We start from the raw sequence: 21451 nt of genomic DNA, 5'->3' as shown, positions 1-21451 counted from the left end.
GTCACTGTGCATCGTTCAACCATTCGGCGCACTTTACACAAGGAGATGCTGTATGCGAGAGTGAAGCAGAGGAAGCCTTTTCTGTGCCGCTTGAGGTGGGCTAAAGCACATTTAGACAAGCCAGCTTCATTTTGTAATAAGGTGCTGTGGACTGATGAAACTAAAATTGAGTTATTTGGCCATAACAAGGGGCGTTATGCATGGAGGAAAAAGAACACAGCATTCCAAGAAAAACACCTGCTACCTACAGTAAAATATGGTGGTGGTTCCATCATGCTGTGGGGCTGTGTGGCCAGTGCAGGGACTGGGAATCTTGTCAAAGTTGAGGGACACATGGATTCCACCCAGTATCAGCAGATTGTCCAGGAATCAGTGACAAAGCTAAAGCTGCGCCGGGGCTGGATCTTTCAACAAGACAACGACCCTAAACACTGCTCAAAATCCACTAAGGCATTTATGCAGAGGAACAAGTACAACGTTCTGGAATGGCCATCTCAGTCCCCAGACCTGAATATAATTGAAAATCTGTGGTGTGACTTAAAGAGAACTGTCCATGCTCGGAAGCCATCAAACCTGAATGAACTAAAGATGTTTTGTAAAGAGGAATGGCCCAAAATACCTTCAACCAGAATCCAGACTCTCATTGGAACCTACAGGAAGCGTTTAGAGGCTGTAATTTCTGCAAAAGGAGGATCTACTAAATATTGATTTCATTTCTTTTTTGTGGTGCCCAAATTTATGCACCTGCCTAATTTTGTTTAAACAATTATAGCACACTTTCTGTAAATCCAATAAACTTCATTTCACTTCTAAAATATCACTGTGTGTGTCTCCTATATGATATATTTAACTGACATTTTTTATCGTAACAACCAACGATTTATACAGGAAAATCATGACGATTAACAAGGTTGCCCAAACTTTCGCATCGCACTGTAAATGATAATGAGATGGTCATTTCTTCTAATTATAGTTTTTTTTAATAAATAGTTTATTGTTTAATAAAAAAAGAAAGGAGCATACATTCAATCCCATTAACAACATGATTACAATTTTATTACACCAGAAAAAGTAAAACATACGAAAATTTATACGAATCATATAATTGATAATAACTTTTCCTCAAGTCAGAGACTTTGATCTCTTCTACTTTTCCCATAAACTATCATCCAGATACTGATATCATTAATATTCCCTTTGACTTCTGACAGGGTACACTCCAACACCATATTCCAAATATAAAAAAAATATATATATTATTTATTCCCCCCAACTACCCCCACTTCCCCCCTACGACCAGCCTATTATTATCGCAGGAGCCAACTGAGGTCATCCACTCGGGTCCAGGAGTACACCATACCAGAGAATTCTAATCCACCCTGCCCATATCTGTTACCATTGTCTAAGCTGTTTTTTCTCCCAAAATAATACACGTTCATAATTCTTTATCCTGTTCACTGATTGTCTCCACTCCTCAAACTCAGGGTAATTTTCTGATCTGCATTTTTTTACTTTCTTATTACTCTTGCAATTAATAGTTCTTTCAACCACATTATATTTTCCTTCTTATGCCCTTTATCCATGGGGAGGAATCCTAATATTGCAAGTCCTATTCCTACCACAGGTTTTACCTCCATCCTCCTACCCATCTCCTCAAATATTTTACCCCAATATTTTTGAATAATCGGGCAACTCTATTTAAGATAATTAAAATCTGCTTCTTCATGTTGGCATTTTAAAGGGGTTATCCTACGACTAATTTAAAAAATGAAAATCAGACATCATATAGTACATGACGATCTCTTTCTAACAGAACCAGCCCTGTACCTCATATGGAACTAGAGATCTCCCCATTCATTGCTCTGCTAGATTTATATCAAGCTGAAAGCTCAAGGGGAGTGTCTCTTCTGCTGCAGCTAAGGGGGCGTGTCTCCGCTTTCCCTATTACAGCTCAGGAGACAGTTGAAGGATTAAACTGAGCATGTGCAGCCATCTCAGTGAGCAGAACAAAGAAATAAGAAAAGAAACAAAAAGCAGGTGGCGCTATACAGATCCATGTTATTGAGTAACTTAGTGGCTATACTTAATTTTTAATTGTATGCAATTACAAAAGTATTCAGATTAGGGTTGTTGCGGATATCAATATATCACAACCCAATCAATACTTTTGTCCCGGTATTGATACGATACCGGATTTTACATTTATCTAAACTAGGCTGCCCTACTGCACAGCCTAGCATCAGAGAACATGAGCGCACTTCTGTCAGCACGCTCATGTTCCCTCAGCAGCACAGGGGAGAAGGAGTCACTCTCTCCCTCCCCCCTGTGTCGCCGCTGCTGCCAATAAGAGGAGAGATGGCGGGCGCACTGCGCCACCAATGATAGTAGAGGACCTTTCATGGGTCCAAACACTGTAAACTAACTATCAGGACATGTAGAGCGGCGTCCACGGGTCTCACTGAACTTACTATTATTCCTGGGCGCCGCTCCGTTCGCCCGCTGTGGCCCCCGGTATATTCTCCAGCTCTGTATGATAATTGCTAGCATCGGAGCAATGGGGAGGAGACTGCCGTTTTTTTTCAATGGGAGATCCTTTTCCCTGGCTGTAGCGCTGTCCAATCAAAGCACAGAGCGTCACAGCCAGGGAGAAGGTGAGTTTTTTTTTTTCTCCCTGGCTGTGACGCTCTGCGCTTTGATTGGACAGCGCTACAGCCAGGGAAAAGGATCTCCCATTGCCCTTTTTTTCAATGGGAGATCCTTTTCCCTGGCTGTAGCGCTGTCCAATCAAAGCGCAGAGCGTCACAGCCAGGGAGAAAAAAAACAACTCACCTTCTCCCTAGCTGTGACGCTCTGCGCTTTGATTGGACAGCGCTACAGCCAGGGAAAAGGATCTCCCATTGAAAAAAAGGGCAGTCTCCTCCCCATTGCTCTGATGCTAGCAATTAGCATACAGAGCTGGAGAATATACCGGGGGCCACAGCGGGCGAATGGAGCGGCGCCCAGGAATTATAGTAAGTTCAATGAGATCCCTGGGCGCTGCTCTACATGTCCTGAGTTAGTTTACAATGTTAGGACCCATGAAAGGTCCTCTTTAACCTTTAATACAGGAGGCAGGTGCCAGCAGCAGAATCACGTAGCCGGCACCCTGCCTCTGACAGGGAGCTGCGATCAGCGGCAGTTAATGCATCCTGTATTAAAGGTTAATTATCATTGGTGGCACAGTGTGCCCCCCCAGTATTAAAAACATTGGTGGCGCAGTCCATCCCCCCTCAACCCACCCAGTATTAAAATCATTGGTGGCTACAGGGTCTCCTCGCCTTCTCATTGGTGGCAGTGGCAGTTCTGATCGGAGCCCCAGCAGTGTAATCCTGGGGCTCTGATTGGTTACCATGGCAGCCAGGATGCTACTCAAGCCCTGACTTCCATGGTAACATCCCTGCTGCTGTGTGCACAGAGCACAGGGCAGCAGGGAGATTGTGAGGTCCTATTCACCCTAATAGAGCTCTATTAGGGTGAATAGGACAAGGGATTAAAAGATCACCCCCTTTCCCAATTTTACATATAAAATATATAAACAATAAATAAATAAACATATCACCTATTGCCACATCCAAAAAGTCCAAACTATTAAAATATTTTTTTAAAAATCTCCTATGCGGTGAACGCTGGAACAGAAAAAAATAAAAATTAAAACTGCGCGATTCACCATTTTTTTTCAATGCGGAATGCATGTGGCTTTTTTGGTGTTTAATTTTTTTCCGCATGGTATCGAATGGTATCGAGTATCGCAATAATTTATGGTATCGAAATCGAATCGAAATTTTGGTGTCGCAACAACCCTAATTCAGATCCAGGTGCTGGTTTCATGTAGAATATTTTTTGTGGGACAACCCCTTTAAGCATCTATGATCCCTATCTTTATATATCTTGATCAACAGTGAAGGAGTGTAATAAAAACAATGAATTATATTAAATTGTATTAATCTATGATTACTTAATATAGAAGCCCTTTTTATGTTTTTATAAGTTGCTTCCCATTGCAGTGCGCTCCTACACCCAATCTCCTGTTCCCATTTATTCTCACTCTTAAATTTAATCATCTTACCTAATCCCTTCGTAATTCTTTTATATATTTGTGCCATTGTAATCCTTATTTCTTTGCAATTGTAACAAAAATCCATAAACTGACGATCCCTAATCATAAAATATCTCTTATCCTTTGTGCATTCATATGTGTGTTTTAATTGTGCATACCTAAACTCGGTCAATTTATCAACCTCTTCCCCTGCACACAACTCCTCAAGTGACCTTATTCTCGCTTGTGTAACTAGATGTCACTATACCCCTCTTATCCCAAAATGTATAATCTTCCAGTGACAAAAACTCCCCTAAATTAACATTCTGCCATAATGGAGTGTAATGAAGAGCTTGAGATAGCCCAAATATCTTTCTAATTTTATTCCATACATTCTGCAACATTCTACTTATCTGGCATTTTTTCCCCAGTACTCCCAAATATCCTGTTTCGAAAATACTGAATATATCTTTCTGGGTCCCTTTACATTCGCTTATTAAATGCTGAATAAACCCATCCCCACCATAACCGGTACACTATTGAATTTGTGCAGCCATGTAATAACCCTGCATATAAGGAAGGGTGAGACCCCCCTCCTCCTCTTCTAACCATATATATTTTTGCTTGATCTGAACTCACTTTCTTCCCCATATCAAATCATTTATAATCCTTTCCAACAAATTGAAAAAGGGATCTTCTATCCAAATTGGGCATGCGGTCAATATGTATAAAACTTGCGGGAGTAATAACATTATCACTAGAGCAATTCTTTCCACTCGGGCCAGCGGAAGCTTCTGCCATACTCTTATCTTTTACCTTATTTATTATCGGGGATAGATTTTAATTACTATAATCCTTCAAATTGGCAGTGATTTTGATCCCCAAATACTCAAACTGTTCTGTAGGTTTAAGTATTCGAATATCGGCAAAATTGCCACCAACTTGTAGGTTCAGTGGCAAAAATACTGATTTTGCCCAAATTATTTCAAATCCCGAAATGGCTCCAAAATTATTTACCATCCTCATAACATAAGGAAGGATTTCCCATCCTGCTTTAAAAAAAATCAATACATCATCTGCATATAGGCTTATTCTATCTCTAATCCCACCTCCCCCAAATCCTACTATCCTATCATCCATCCTGATTTTACACACAAGTGGTTCTAGGAAGATCGCGTGGTAGAGGGGAAAGACGACAACACTGTCTAGTGCCTCGGTATAACTTAAATGAATCTGACCATACCCCATCAACATTTATTCTAGCAGTTGGACAACTATATAATAACCACACCCACTTAATAAGGTTTTCCCCCATATTCATTTTATTCAAAACCTTCCAGAGGAATTTCCACTCCACCCTGTCGAATGCTTTCGCTGCATCCATCGATAGGATGGAGAGGTCCTCCCCTAGTTGAATATTTGCCAATACTCTACTGATATTTGTTTGCCCATGCCTTTTAGGGATAAACCCTGCTTGATCAGGATGAATAGCTTATTTACCACTTTCTTAAGCCTATTTGCTAATACTTTCGCACATATTTTAAAGTCTGTATTTAATAAAGATGTTGGACTTGTAAGGGATCGCTCCCTCTCAGGTGGTCGCAATCACAGACTTCTCCTTTGACAACGGGGTTCATGTCCAAAAGGTGCTGTATTTTGGCACTTCAGCACCATCACACACATAAACATAGAAAATAAACTCCTGCCCGTCTGGGCTCTACCTAATACACATGTTGTCTCTACCTCACCTATAGACTGCCGTTCACACAAGGGATTAGATCCGGCTTCCTCAGCCATATACGGTCCAGCAGCCTTCAGGCTGTGACCACACCAGCACCCTTGGGGTGAGATGGTCCAGAAGTCCTCCTGACTCTGACCGTTTGACCCTCCTTCCATAGGCGTCGCTGGCCCCCCAATCTTCAGGCTTTACAAAGCCTCGTGGCCCCTCAGCCCTCCTGGCTGAGACCACACAGAGCCTCTCAGGCTCCACTCTCCCAGGTTTCCTCAGCTTTTCTCCCTCCCAAGTCATACACTGAGGGTTCTGTTATCCCTCCTTGATGACAGCAGCAAAAGACAATACATGTAGTGGAAGGGTGTGGACTGGCAGATCCCACTACCAAACCTATCCCCCAGTCCACATGAAATCCAGCCCAGAACAACATCTAGACAAAACTGTCTCAGCAAACTACACTTTTCTGAAACCACTGCAGCTTTCAATTATCTCATCCAGCTGAGGTATCTAGGTGGGATATACACGCCTTCCAGCACTTATACTGTACACATCACCACGGTCTATATGATCCTATTTCCTGTCCATCCTTATCTTTTTTTAAGAGGGGCATAATAACCGCTTCCAATAAAGAGGGTGCCTATAAATTTCAAATGGGAATTCATCTGAGTTCGGGGAGGAATTCCCCAGAATATCTCTTACAGCTTCCATTAAATCACATAACTGTATGGGGACATTAAGTGTTTCTCTTTCCTCATCCATTAAAACTGGTATATCTATCATGTTTATATATGAATCTATTTCCTCATCTTCCCCTCCCACCTCAGATTAATATAATGTCAACAAACTCCCGCCTAATAAATTCCCGATTATGAATTATATTACCATCCTTCATCTTAATGCACCTGATTTTATTATTCCCTTTTTGATTTTGTAAATAGTAGTCCAGGTTTCCCTGCTTCACAAAAATATCTCTGCCTAAGAAAAAAAATTCTATGTTGTGCTTTATTGAATAAATAACTTTTATATTCCTCCATAGCCTTTGCTAACTGTTGATGAGTTTCTGTTATTATTTATAATCTCTTTCTCTAACTACTTATCCATTTTAGCAAATGTTACCCTCATTGTCCTTATTTTCCCATAATATAAACAGCTAAGAAATGCTTTAAGTGCATCCCAAACAAAATGAATATGAGTTGACCTGACATTTCTATTCCAAAACTCTTTAATCTCATTACCTATGAGGTCTTGTTCTTTAACTAACAAAATCCAATGAGGATTCAATATGAACCTCCTGGCCTCCCTATCAACCTCCTTTTCTTTCACCACCAGCAATATAGGGGAGTGGTCAGAGACACTATGTGCTTCATATTTCATGCTAACCATCTTCTCTATAAAATCGGGACTAATCAATGCAAGGTCAATTCTTGACATAGTGTTGTATGAACGACTATAGCATGAAAACATTTTCCTATCTCCGTATAAGTAGCGGCAAATATCAATTAATGCCATTTCCTGACATGCTCTAAAAAGTAAAGTGTTACCTCCTGCTGTTTCTTTCCGACCAGGTATGGTAGATATTCTATGCTTCTCCATCTCTATTACACTATTAAATTTACCACCGCTAGTATCGGACACTTACTCTTGCTGCATACAAATTCAGCTAACCATGACATAAACTGCATTGCAAAAGGTGGAGGAATATATACAAAACACACAGATCATCCCGTTCCAGCGACAATATGAAAAATCAAATCTTCCATCCCTATCTATCATCTGTACCATTGGTTCATATTCTACATTCTTATGTATATTGTGGGGATTCGCTCTGGTAGTTAGGAAAAGCGGGCGCAGTACAGAGGCAAAATACAAGTTCGTAATTCAAACTTCAGTGTTTATTCACACATGGTGCCAAAAACAAAACGTCACTTTTGCAGTGCTGGTGTTACTTCACACCCAATGGCAAGTTAATATAACAAAAAGTCACCTTCCTGGCAGTCCTGCCTCAGAAAGTCCAAATACAGGCTTTAACCAGCCGGTTACCCTGACACACGGGTCTCATCTCTTCAGCGCAGCATAGGCCTCAGATCCCAGCACACAGACATGGCTTCTGAGCCCAGCTGCCTATTTAAGGACAGCCAGGTGCTGCCAAAACCCGGATCGGCACTTAAAATCCGGTCCAGTATTTGACCTCACCTGGCTTTAAATCAGTGATACCTGTTTTCCCAGAATAATATGTGTCACAATATATACACTCACACCACGTGAGTGTGTTGAAAGGCATGAATGTTATTCATACTGAGCCCATTTCTTTTTTCTATAATACATTTTCTCTAATATCAAATGAATTTAAACTAAACCTACAATCACAGGAAGATGTTTAGTTACTAGATCAAAAACTGTTCTCCTTTTTATCTTATCTGCCAACGCTCTCACAGTCCACGTGAATACCCTATGTGTCATAACCATATATTATAATATACAGTCATACAAACCAGTCCCGAGTGGAACACCCTTTTATACCATCTTTAACCTCAGTGTCTCCTGCGATAACTCCCTCCCACCCTCCTTCCAACCCTCAACCCATCTTTATGGTTCACGAGGAAATGCCACCTCATAAACCTCTTTCCATCTACCTATGCCCCCCTCCCTGCACACTCCCCCACCACCCCTTCCCGCCACCGAATACATAATAGTCCTTATAAACTCATACCTTTCAGAGGTATAAACTCATAATCCCTTAATATCTAACTATTCCACTGCTTCTTCAGGTTTAGGGAAAAAAAAGACTTGATCCTCAGATTCTCAGTTTTGCCGGGTATAACATGGAGTATTTCATTTTAGCCTGCATAAGTCTTCTTTTGATGTCTCGATATTCTCTACATTTATTCTGTGTTTCTCTTGAAAAATCTGGGTAAATTTCTATTCTACTGCAATTATATTCTTTCTTCTCAACACCAAATCCCTGTCTTTGAACACATCAGGCCAGATTTATCATTACACTTACATCTTACTCCACTTTTACATATGTCCAAAGTTACTTTTGGCTAAGTCAGATTTATTAATGGTCCTTTAATATTGTGATAAATGTGGTTTGACGGTAGCAGTTTATCCTTCAGTAAGTGGCTTTACAAAAGTCGCACGTGTTTATGAAAAAGTCGCATGTTCTATTAAAAAGTTGCATAAGATAAGCATGGTCCTCAGTGGAGTGAACTGGTGCAATTTTTACGCAATTTTCTGGGACTTTTTTAAATTGTCGCAATAGTAAATCTGTCTAGAGATTCATTTACATAAGAAAACACAGCCACTTTCAGAAAACTGGCGAGCAGAGCCAATAAATAAATTTCCAACTTTTTCACTCCATTATTTTGACTTGAGCTAATGATAAATCTGGCCCATCATCTTTGGCAGAATTGCTCTAAGAGGGCTCCCAGCAGGAGGTTTATTAGTTGGAATCCTATGGGCACGTTCCACCTCCAACCATGGGTATAGGTATTCAGAACCAATTACCTCTATCAACTACTTTTGGATAAACCCTGCTGGGTCATCTTTCTCTATTCCTTCAGGGAAGCCCACTACACAAATATTATATCTCCGCGCCCTATCCTCTAAATCTATGAGCCCTATCCTCTAAATCTGTGAGCTTCTCTTTCAACACCTTTTTATCAGATTCCATTTCATCCATTCTTTTATTAATTCTAACCACCTCCTCTTTCACATTTCTGATAGATATTTCTTCCTCCCTAATCCTATCCCACATTTTATTCACTTCATCTTTTATCAGGGTAATATCATTTTGGACGGAGGCAACTTTTACTGTTAAATCTACCAAGTATTGATTGGATTTATTCACTGCACATAGTATATCTTCCACTTTGGTAGTATACCTAATATATAAAGCTGAGTGTATGTATGTGTGTGTGTATATATGTCCGCTAAAGGAATCCGCACCGTCGCATTTACAATCACAAAATTCGGCACCGGGTCTCCGCTCTCTAGCACGTACCGTTCCTTAGATATTCCCCAAAATGCTAATATGGCACATCACATGACCTACATTAGCCAATAGAAGCCTGCAGGTCTTTCTCTTCATATCCCAACTGCCATACACAGTCACATGTCCCTTATCAGCCAATAGAAGCTTGCAGGTCCTCAGTCTCCACATACACACAGTTTTACATCAGGTTTTACAACCCAGCCATTTTTCTTCACTGCTGCAGGTCAGCTTTAAAGGGGCAGGGTGCTGTGGATGACACTGTTAAGGGAGCGGAGTGCTGTGGGGGTCATAGTTCAGGGGTCAGGTAGAGTGGCCATTCAGGCCACCCTCAAAATACGGACTTAAAAACCCCACCCCTGGGTCCAGCTAAGCCACGCCCCTGATCTGTTTAGGCCACGCCCCATCCCACTCCGCTGCCGACAGGGATTTTAAAAATGAAGGTAAAAATCAACTTCTGTCAGCTGCAGGGGTGGGAGGGACGGTGACTTTCTCCCTGCAGCTAACGCTCAGACAGCACAGTGCTGCTGTCTCAGAGTGAGCTGTTCAAAAGGACATACCTGTGCGCAGGGCCTGGACGGAGGACAGGGAGTCTGAAAGCCAGACTGTCTGGCCTAAAACCAGACCTCTGGCCACTCTAGGGGCAGGCTGCTGTGGAGGCCACAGTAACGGGGACGGTCCGTTATGGAGGTCAGTGTTAAGGGGCAGATTGCTGTATAGGCCACTATTAAGGGGACGGGGTGTTGTGGAAAACACTGTTAAGGAGATGGGGTACTGATGAAGTCATTAATAAAGAAGCGGCCGCTGCCGAGGTCACTGTTAAAGGGGTGGGCTGCTGTGGAGGTCACTGATAATGGGGCGGGATGCTGTGGAGGTCACTGTTAAGGGGACAGGGAACTGTGGAGGTCACAGTTAAGGGGACAGTTAAGGGAACAGTCACTTTTAATGGGCGGGTTATTGTGGAAATCACTGTTAACGAGACGGGGTACTGTGGAGGTCACTAATAAAGGGGCGGCCGCTGTGGGGGGTTATAGTGGATACTGTCGATATCTTTTAACGACACACACAAACATTAAATCAAATAGATGAAGTATACCTGTGAGAAGCCGGGTCCTTTTGCTAGTCAATCTTATTTATCTTTATATCCAACCCCTCCTTTTTACTCTGGACATTCTCATGACCCCTTTCTCGGGGTTCCCCGATATTATTTTGATCACCACCATCCTCCTTTCCTTCCATATATCCCTGGTTCTTCTGTGCCATTGTGGCGGGGATTTCAGAACTGTATCCATCTTTGTTAAAGGCTATTTTTTTAAATAGTTTAAATAAGGTCAAATATCCCGCTAATCACCCCCCAATGATCAATATCAATTCATACAGAGATTAATTGATATTCTTGATGACATAATCCAGATAAATCAATAAATTAAGTAAAAGGAGAGAAGCTACCCCTATTACATAATACCCAATGAATATCCCAAATATACATCAATCCTGATTAATCAACTCATCACCTTAAATAGCAGGGGAAGAATCAGCCAGTCTTTACCACACAAAGTCCTTATATATTGAAATTTTTTCTTCTCCATGTATTACCTATCTTTAATACCCTAATTCATAACCAGTCCATTAGAGGTAAAGTCTCACCTTGCCATTTACAAAAAATAAAATGCTTTTAGTGCTATTTCCGAGTTCTTATACGATATCCTTAAAGATGTAAGAGAGAGAAAGCCCTGCTCCTTTATAATGCATCGTAATACCTCTAAATCATAAGTAATTAATATCCTACATTTAATAACATGATCTAATATATCAATAAATTTAATAAGAAAAAAAAGTCGAGCCATAATTAATAATGTCCAATCAATGTCCCATAATTACTTTTAAAAATCAAATATCAGTGGTCACATCAAGTAGGGAACAAATAAATAACCGCACTCAGCCACACCAGCTCCTTGTCTATTAGATTATATTAAATATGTAGTATTTTCTCCATATATACTAAGACTATAAGCCTTAACTCTCCAGCGTCTGTTAAAACAGGATTCCACCTTGGAGTTTTCTGACAGTAAGGTGCGGTTCAAAGTTCCAGTCAAAAAAAAAAGACAGTAGAAGTAAGAGGTAGCAGTGCTCCTTTATGACCCTTTCTAGTATGCTAAATATATAGACCCACGCTTTCTCTGAAAACCTGCAAGTACCTCCAAGTCCCCATTTTTTATAAACATAAGTTCCCGTATGCCACTTAGGTCTCAGGCCGCCACCACACCACCAGAAGAAAACAAGCTAGCAGTCTAAATAATGACATGTTACAAAAAAAATACTCTTTGTGCACCTCAGACTCATGCCAGCAACACAGTTTAGGTATAGAGTGGTAGTAATTTTCTGTGGTGTACCAATCCTTATATGTTCACACTTCCTCCAGCAGACCACCAACCTTCCAACTTCTCACGCTCTAAGGAAAACCGACTCCTGGGACGCATATAGATCGCATACATCATATTTCTCCAGTCAGTCTGGTCAGCTGCGCCATTGGCTCACTACGTCTTTACACCACATGACTAATGGCACCGATCCTCCGTGGTATACTGCTAGTACTCACTTTCTCCTCGATTTCTTGTGCCTTCTCTAAGCCTCTTCGGGATCCTCATGCAGGCAGGAGAAACTCAAAAGGTTAGGGCAGATGCTCCACCATGGAGGGTGTCCACCCCCTTGCACTCAGACAGGGACACCAGGATTTCCTCACACAAGGTCATACGGTGGGGGAGAGAAGGAGGGAGAGGGCATGATCGCGGCACACCTACGTCCTTACGTCATGCCACTATACTCTTCTCAGGTGACATATTCCTTTTAATAAAGCTGGGCCAAAATACCATACACAATTATTTGACTTGCCTGGTGTTGCTGGGATGAAAGCAGCCATGTTTTTACCTTTCTTTATAATCCCTTTAATTAATACATAATACAGTAGGTATGTAGTCAGCACAAGAGATCAATATTTATCACAACAGTTTGGGACCCAGTTGTTTTTCTCAACATTGACAATATATGAACTATGTGGGAACTATTTGTACTGTGTGTCTGGATCTCTATGGCTCCCTAAATGGGCATAAATGGATAAGTATGTTCTAAGTTATTAAGTAATTTCTAACAAACATTTATCTCTATCTATAGGATAGGGATACATAATGGATTGGCGGGGGAATATACATTGTACTGTACATTTGTTACATATATGTTGATTTTAGGCAAGTAGGGATAGAGAATATATTAGTCTAAGTAAAGATTTGCTGAGTTCTTCTGCCATTAGAATATATTTGATACATGTGTGGTTCCAATTCACTGATTAAGATGTATTTGGATTATGTTCACCTCTAAATATTTTCACTGATAACTAGAACGTTTATATGTATTTGTATTAAAATATTAACTTAATTGTTTCACATTAAAATATTAGAACGAGAGTGATTCACTGTTGCAGAATTAATCCTAGTAGGGATAAACCCTTGCTCAGCTATAGACACAGCTGGGTTGGCAACGGGTATGAGCCAGAAAATCCTCCTTCAGAAACACCCCCTATCATTTGCTACAGGGTGTGAGGAGGAAATGTCTCTTGATCAACAATAGCTCTACGGTCCTTTTATGACCAACAGCCAATCGCCAAGAAGGGTATAGCTTGCAAGGTGAGGAATCCCTAATAAAAGCCGGGAACTGGGGAGACAAAAGCTGCAAATGGGGAGGGGAAAGGGAAGATTTGCTATATCCAGTGTTCTATCTGAGTCTCGCACTCACACTGTGTCAGCTTAAACTTCACCCCTAAATCCACCTCTTTATTACCCCTAGCAATGTCACCCTAATAGAACCTCTGTGCCCGGGACGGCACAGCGCCCTATTCCTAGCAGCTAAACTTTGTATGCACCTAATTATCGCCCAATTATCGCGCTCAACGCGTTTCTTTATATCAAATCATCATGAGTTCAGGCTTAGGCACGCGGTACAGACAAACAAACATACAACGCTGCCCGTCTCACATGTGGAGGCGGCAGCGTCTGCGCTATCTTTGACCTTTTAGTCTAACCAGACTGTCTATTACTCTGTAATTCCTCTAGCGCCGTTCTATGGAAACAGTAGGTTTAAAGAGCACACCAAATTCTTGAAATAACTTCTTTATTAACTTGAATTTTTCTTAAAGGGAGTCTGTCAGCACATTTACCCCTTTTTAACAGTTCCCATAGCGCTGTAGCCGCAACACAGATGATTAAAATGGTACCTTTATATGCTTTTGTGGACTTGTAAAACTGCCAAAAACGAACTTTGATGCATATGTAAATGAGGGCTCGCAAGTGCCCAGGGGCAGCGTCCACCGCGTTGGTGCCCAGGCAGCTCTGCCTCTTCGGCTCTTATCCCCGCCCAGCCTCTTCCGCAGCCCGCCCATCTGTTTTCTCTCCCCCTCAGCGAGATTCCGCGCCTGCGCGCTGACTTCCTTGGCCGGGGCATGCGCATTGCGATGCCCATTGCTGGTACTGCATCGCAGTAGCTTATGCGCATGCGCTGGCTGACGGATCATACAGATAAATTTACCTCTCTGTATGATCCGTTAGCCGGCGCATGCGCATAAGCTACTGCGATGCTGCGACAAGTCCACAAAAGCATATAAAGGTACCGTTTTAATCATCTGTGTTGCGGCTACAGCGCTATGGGAACTGTTAAAAAGGGGAAAATGTGCTTACAGACTCTCTTTAATATATAACACTGCCGCCTCCGCAGCAAATAGTCCATGTACAAAACACGTGTTGAATAAAGTATAATAAAATGGTGGCATGCATAAGATGGTGGTTCAATTGTTCAATCTTGTCATTTAACATAAAATGGTGGATATACAGGGAGTGCAGAATTATTAGGCAAGTTGTATTTTTGAGGATTAATTTTATTATTGAACAACAACCATGTTCTCAATGAACCCAAAAAACTCATTAATATCAAAGCTGAATATTTTTGGAAGTAGTTTTTAGTTTGTTTTTAGTTTTAGCTTTTTTAGGGGGATATCTGTGTGTGCAGGTGACTATTACTGTGCATAATTATTAGGCAACTTAACAAAAAACAAATATATACCCATTTCAATTATTTATTTTTACCAGTGAAACCAATAGAACATCTCAACATTCACAAATATACATTTCTGACATTCAAAAACAAAACAAAAACAAATCAGTGACCAATATAGCCACCTTTCTTTGCAAGGACACTCAAAAGCCTGCCATCCATGGATTCTGTCAGTGTTTTGATCTGTTCACTATTAACATTGCGTGCAGCAGCAACCACAGCCTCCCAGACACTGTTCAGAGAGGTGTACTGTTTTCCCTCCTTGTAAATCTCACATTTGATGATGGACCACAGGTTCTCAATGGGGTTCAGATCAGGTGAACAAGGAGGCCATGTCATTAGATTTTCTTCTTTTATGCCCTTTCTTGCCAGCCACGCTGTGGAGTACTTGGGCGCGTGTGATGGAGCATTGTCCTGCATGAAAATCATGTTTTTCTTGAAGGATGCAGACTTCTTCATGTACCACTGCTTGAAGAAGGTGTCTTCCAGAAACTGGCAGTAGGACTGGGAGTTGAGCTTGACTCCATCCTCAACCCGAAAAGGCCCCACAAGCTCATCTTTGATGATACCAGCCCAAACCAGTACTCCACCTCCACCTTGCTGGCGTCTGAGTCGGACTGGAGCTCTCTGCCCTTTACCAATCCAGCCACGGGCCCATCCATCTGGCCCATCAAGACTCACTCTCATTTCATCAGTCCATAGAACCTTAGAAAAATCAGTCTTGAGATATTTCTTGGCCCAGTCTTGACGTTTCAGCTTGTGTGTCTTGTTCAGTGGTGGTCGTCTTTCAGCCTTTCTTACCTTGGCCATGTCTCTGAGTATTGCACACCTTGTGCTTTTGGGCACTCCAGTGATGTTGCAGCTCTGAAATATGGCCAAACTGGTGGCAAGTGGCATCTTGGCAGCTGCACGCTTGACTTTTCTTAGTTCATGGGCAGTTATTTTGCGCCTTGGTTTTTCCACACGCTTCTTGCGACCCTGTTGACTATTTTGAATGAAACGCTTGATTGTTCGATGATCACGCTTCAGAAGCTTTGCAATTTTAAGAGTGCTGCATCCCTCTGCAAGATATCTCACTATTTTTGACTTTTCTGAGCCTGTCAAGTCCTTCTTTTGACCCATTTTGCCAAAGGAAAGGAAGTTGCCTAATAATTATGCACACCTAATATAGGGTGTTGATGTCATTAGACCACACCCCTTCTCATTACAGAGATGCACATCACCTAATATGCTTAATTGGTAGTAGGCTTTCGAGCCTATACAGCTTGGAGTAAGACAACATGCATAAAGAGGATGATGTGGTCAAAATACTCATTTGCCTAATAATTCTGCACTCCCTGTATTTCTCTCGAGTATCTGTACTCTCACTTTAAGTTATTTAGGAATTTATGATCTCTCTGAGAGGTATATCTGAGGTTAACCAATAGTTCACTTGCTCTACTTGGTTTGTAGTTTGCTCCATACAATTGCTTATGATCTGGTATGAGCAGTTCACATTTGTATTTAAAGAGGACCTTTCACCTGTATAAACGATGTTAACTGAGTATGCTGCCATATAGAGCGGCGCCCGGGGATCTCACTGCACTTACTATTATCCCCGGGCGCCGCTCCGTTCTCCCGTTATAGGCTCCGGTACTTTTACTTCTTAAGTTATAGTAGGCGGGTCTTCTCTTGTCCTGTGGGCGTCTCCTTCTCCTAGGCTGCAGCGCTGGCCAATCGCAGCGCACAGCTCACAGCCTGGGAGTTTTTTTTCTCCCAGGCTGTGAGCTGTGCGCTGCGATTGGCCAGCGCTGCAGCCTAGGAGAAGGAGACACCCACAGGACAAGAGAAGACCCGCCTACTATAACTTAAGAAGCAAAGGTACCGGAGCTTATAACGGGAGAACGGAGCGGCACCCGGGGATAATAGTAAGTGCAGTGAGATCCCCGGGCGCCGCTCTATATGGCAGCATACTCAGTTAACATCGTTTATAAAGGTGAAAGGTCCTCTTTAAACTATTCAAAAAATAGCCCTTTAACAAAGATGGCTACATTTCTGAAATGGAAGGGCCATGGCTATCATTGTGGCAAAGGGGTTACGTTAAGGAATTGGCATTGGGGGGAGTCGTTTTAGTTTTTGCCTCAGGCAGCAGAAAGGCTAGGTGCACCCCTGGGTCAACTTTGTGGTTGTTACTATAGGTCCCCCTTACTTCTGATTTGAGCGGCAGTTTTTATCTGTGTCCAAATTATATTGTAGAGTACCTGATAATAAATCATGCAGCATTTGATGAAGAGTTCTGTCATTTTCTATGGTTAATGAATAGTGATACATCTCTTCATATATATATATATATATATATATACACACACACTACAAGACTGTGAACAGGTTTTATTTTTACATTTGAGGATTTATAAAATAAATAATACTAATAATAAAGGGCTGTATTATTTTCATGTGGCATTTTAATAATAGTAATGTGTGTTGCTAGGAGAGGTACAGGAAGAAACAGCACAACATATACATTCCGCTGTCAATGCAAGCCAAGCATGCATTATCTTCAAACTGCACATGCTGTACCTAGTAATGGTTATGACACAGCAACAAACATGTACTCTGAACATGGTAAATCTATGTATGGTATTGCTATTAAAATATATGCACTGTGTTTTCTGCAATGCACTTTTAGTCTAGTACTGTAAATATAAGAAATGGATTTCTAATATAGATGGTGAGTGAAAAATGTACCTTTGCTGCCATCTTCTGTCTGTTGTGGTCAGTGTCTCAGTATTTTCTCCATGCTTTTGTTTAGTTGAAACAAAGTGAAGCAAATGCTGACACCAAAGAAAAACTACCACTGCGTCTACGTATCTTTGAAAAATTTCCCAACAGGCCACAGATGGTAAAGATCTCCAAATTGCCTTCTGATTTCACCGTCCCAAAAATAAGGTAATATTGGCTTGATTTTATGTTTTATACAGTCATTGCCCAGGTTACATAACCAAGAGGCTCCTAGATTAATTTTAATTGTAGAGGTCCTTCGTCCAAAAGACTGGCTTACATAAAATATGCTATGGCTTTGTGTTGTAACATTGGAACTTTTACATGGGAGCTTCTTCCATTTAATACATGGGAAAACCAAGGTCAAGCTGTTATGGATTGTAAGATCTTGCGGGCAGGGTCCTCTACCCTTCTGTACCATTCTCTTAATAGTTTCTTGTCTATTGTATTTTTTGTCTATTGTATTTTTATATTTGTGTAACTCTTTCTGGATGTACAGAGCCATGGAATTAATGGCGCTTTAAATTATAATAATTATGCTCACCCTCCCAAATTTATTTGTGGCTTCACGACCAAAGCCAGATGTCTATGGAAAAGCGGGTGCAGTGCCCAGAATCCATTTAGTATTTTGTAGAGTGGTACTGTGTACAAGAGCATGCCTCACATAAGTGCTATAGGCCCTGAAATCACATGTACCAAAAATGAGACTTCCTGGCTAGGCAAAATATTCTAAACTAGTAAGCTGAAGGTAGCGACTCCTCTAAACTTTCTGATCATATTACATGGCACAATGGTGCCACTATGTTTGTTAACCATTGCCGTGCACCACAACAGTTGCCCATTTATCACAATAAAGCTGTTTTCCAGTGAGTGCTTATTGGTCATTTAACACTATTGTTACTGTAATTTCAGACAATCAGCCTGCAGTTTTTTTTTTACAAGAGAGTAAGTGGAGCCATTCCATGGCTCTTTAACTAATCACCTGCTTAGAGTGCCAGGCATAATAAGTATAATAAAAGTCTGGAGCTACACAATATATTTGCATCACTGTCATTCAACACTCACTTTAGGTCACCAGATTATGATTTCATATGACTGCAACAACTAAGTTACTGACGTGGCAGCGTAAAAAGTTAAAAAAGTAAAAATGAAAAAGTTAAAAAAAAAGATATTTTCCTTTCTCAAAGCTTTCAAAAGAAGTATAAAATAATTAAAATGTTTAGAAAAAAATACAATTGCAGAAATGTTTCTATTTAAAATACATTTTGATTACATGGTGCTCAACTGGTGCCCAGCAACTGGTGCCCTGCATCTCTAGGTTCAAATCTGACCAAGGACAACATCTGCAAGGAGTTTCTCCCTGTGTTTGTAGGTTTCCTTCGGGTACTCCAGTTTCCTCCCACGCTCTAAAGACATACTGATAGGAAACTTAGATTGTGAGCTCCACTGGCAACAGTAAGTGAAGATAATGTCTGTAAAGAGCAGTGGAATATGTCAGCGCTATATAAGTGAGTAAATAAATAAACATTCCTTCTACTATGTAAAAAAGGAACATTTTAGTGTGGTAAAGTGCTGGAGGGGGTGTATATCTCGCCCAGAATGCCCAGCAGACTGAGTTAAAAGGGAATCCAGAAGGCTATGTTGTCACAGCATAGTATAGTTTGCTGAGACAGGTTATTTACTTTGTTCTGGGTTGGTTTTTTGGACTGGTAAGTAGGTTTGGTAGAGGGACCTTCCAGTCTACACTCTTACTCCAACATCGCTAATCTCCCTAGCTTGAAAAGATCCCAGAAAGGGCCGGCTCCAGGTTCATGTGGGCCCTTGGGTGATAAATGTCAGTGGGCCCCCTTGTGGCATTTTTTAAAAAATACATGTCCCCCTGTGGCTTCCACACTGTATAATGACCCCCAGTCCCCCCAGAAAGTATAGTGACCGTGACCCCCAATCAGGGCCGGCGCCACCAGTAAGGAGATCTAGGCAGTCGCCTAGGGCGCCATTTAGCAGGGGGCGCCCATTGCGGTTAAAAAAAAACCCAAAAAACGTTGGTTATATAAGTTCGGACGACCGGCCGGCGGTGCCCCTCATGCTGCGCCGCCTGAGCGGCTGAGGCTGAGCGCTTGCCACTCTAAAGAATCTCCGGCCGCCAGCTCAGTGCTGTGCAGCCTGCCTGCGCCTGCTGTCTCTGTGTCTGCTCTGTGCTGTTAATGTAGCGTGGCCGAGCTCTGTTCGGTCCGCGGTACAGGAGCTTTTGCTTCCTGTACCCGGCCGGACTGACAGGAAGTGCTCACTTAGTGTGCACTTCCTTTCAGTCCGGCCGGGTACAGGAAACAAATGCTCCTGTACCGCGGACTGAACAGAGCTCGGCCACGCTACACTAGAGGTGGGGGAAAATGAGAGTGACAGGGGGGGGGGGAAATGAGAGTGAAAAGGGAGGTGGGGGGAGGAAATGTGAGTGACAAGGGGGGGGAAGGAAATGAGAGTGACAAGGGAGGGAATGAGAGTGACAAGGGAGGGGGGAGGAAATGAGAGTTACAAGGGGGGGGAATGAGAGTGACAAGGGAGGGGGGAATGAGAGTGACAAGGGAGGGGGGAATGAGAGTGACAAGGGAGGGGGGAGGGAATGAGAGTGACAAGGGAGGGGGGAGGGAATGACAGTGACAAGGGAGGGGGGAGGAAATGAGAGTGACAAGGGGGGGAATGAGAGTGACAACGGAGGGGGGGAATAAGAGTGACAAGGGAGGGGGGGAGGAAATGAGAGTGACAACGGAGGGGGGGAGATAATGAGAGTGACAAGGGGGGGAGGAAATGAGAGTGACAAGGGAGGGGGGGGAGAAAGTGACAAGGGAGAGGGGGGAAGAGAGTGACAAGGGAGGGGGAAAGAGAGTGACAAGGGAGGGGGGGAAGAGAGTGACAAGGGAGGGAGGGGGGAGAGAGTGACAAGGTGTCACTACCAGAGCTTTGGGACGTTCTCACAGCTCTGTTTCTCCACCCCTGTGATGATGTCACTACTAGAGCTTGGAGGAGTTCTCACTGCTCTGTTTCTCCGCCCCTGTGATGAAGTCTTTACTTTCTGTTTCCTTCCTCCCAGCTGTTCCTCCTGCGTTTGATTTCCCTGCCTTTAAATCACCCCTCCTCCTATTGTAGGGCATGGATTATATTTCTCATTTCAGTTGTAGCTCTTGCTTGAGTATCTTCACTTGTAGCTATCAGTTCACTGGACCTGTGTTCTGCTGCAGCAAGCACTCCGGATATTGCCAGCTGTCCTTGGATCCGTCTTCTCTGCGGCTGCAGCGCCTTCAGCTAAGTGTGCAGACATTGTTGTGTACCTGGTTATTTTCTGACTGGATCTGAGGTGGCCACGGTTCCCTCCATATACTGAGCAGGGCACCGGTGGCCGTGCCCCTTCCACTATTGTAGGGGTTACAGTGGTCATCAGTCTTAGGTACGCGGGCATGCCTCGTTCCGCCATTTGGATCCGGGCATGTGCTTTAGCAGCATAGGGAGAGCTTTGAGGGTCTGACAGGGGTCACCCTTTATCCTCCCTAGTTTGGGTCCGGTCAGTAGCTCTTTTTACTGTGTATACTCTTGTTGCTTACATACAGCCGTGACATTATAATCCACCAAAACCGTCCTTTTTTGACATGGATCCGCTTTCTGGCCTGGTTGACCGCATGCAGGGTCTTTCTTTGGAAGTAGCGGATCTCCGTCAATCTATGACTCAGCTTCAAGCATTGGGCTCTGCTCCGGCTCATGGAGTCTGTTGCGAGCCAAAGGTCTCACTTCCGGAAAAGTT

At 42.4% G+C, this 21451-nt stretch overlaps 1 protein-coding gene across 1 annotated transcript in view; it reads left to right on the top strand.

The window, feature by feature from the left end:
- NALCN (sodium leak channel, non-selective) overlaps positions 1-21451 on the top strand; it is a 1068865-nt gene that overhangs the window by 812257 nt on the left and 235157 nt on the right. The window contains exon 16 of the mRNA XM_040425261.1: positions 17690-17826. Within this exon, the coding sequence (XP_040281195.1) occupies positions 17690-17826 (137 nt within the window). The remainder of the gene's footprint in view (positions 1-17689; positions 17827-21451) is intronic.

This window comes from Bufo bufo, chromosome 3 (genome assembly GCF_905171765.1).
Source record: "Bufo bufo chromosome 3, aBufBuf1.1, whole genome shotgun sequence".
Taxonomy (NCBI): Eukaryota; Metazoa; Chordata; class Amphibia; order Anura; family Bufonidae; genus Bufo; species Bufo bufo.
Note: the sequence above shows the minus strand (reverse complement) of the source record. Positions and strands in the feature narration are given on the sequence as shown.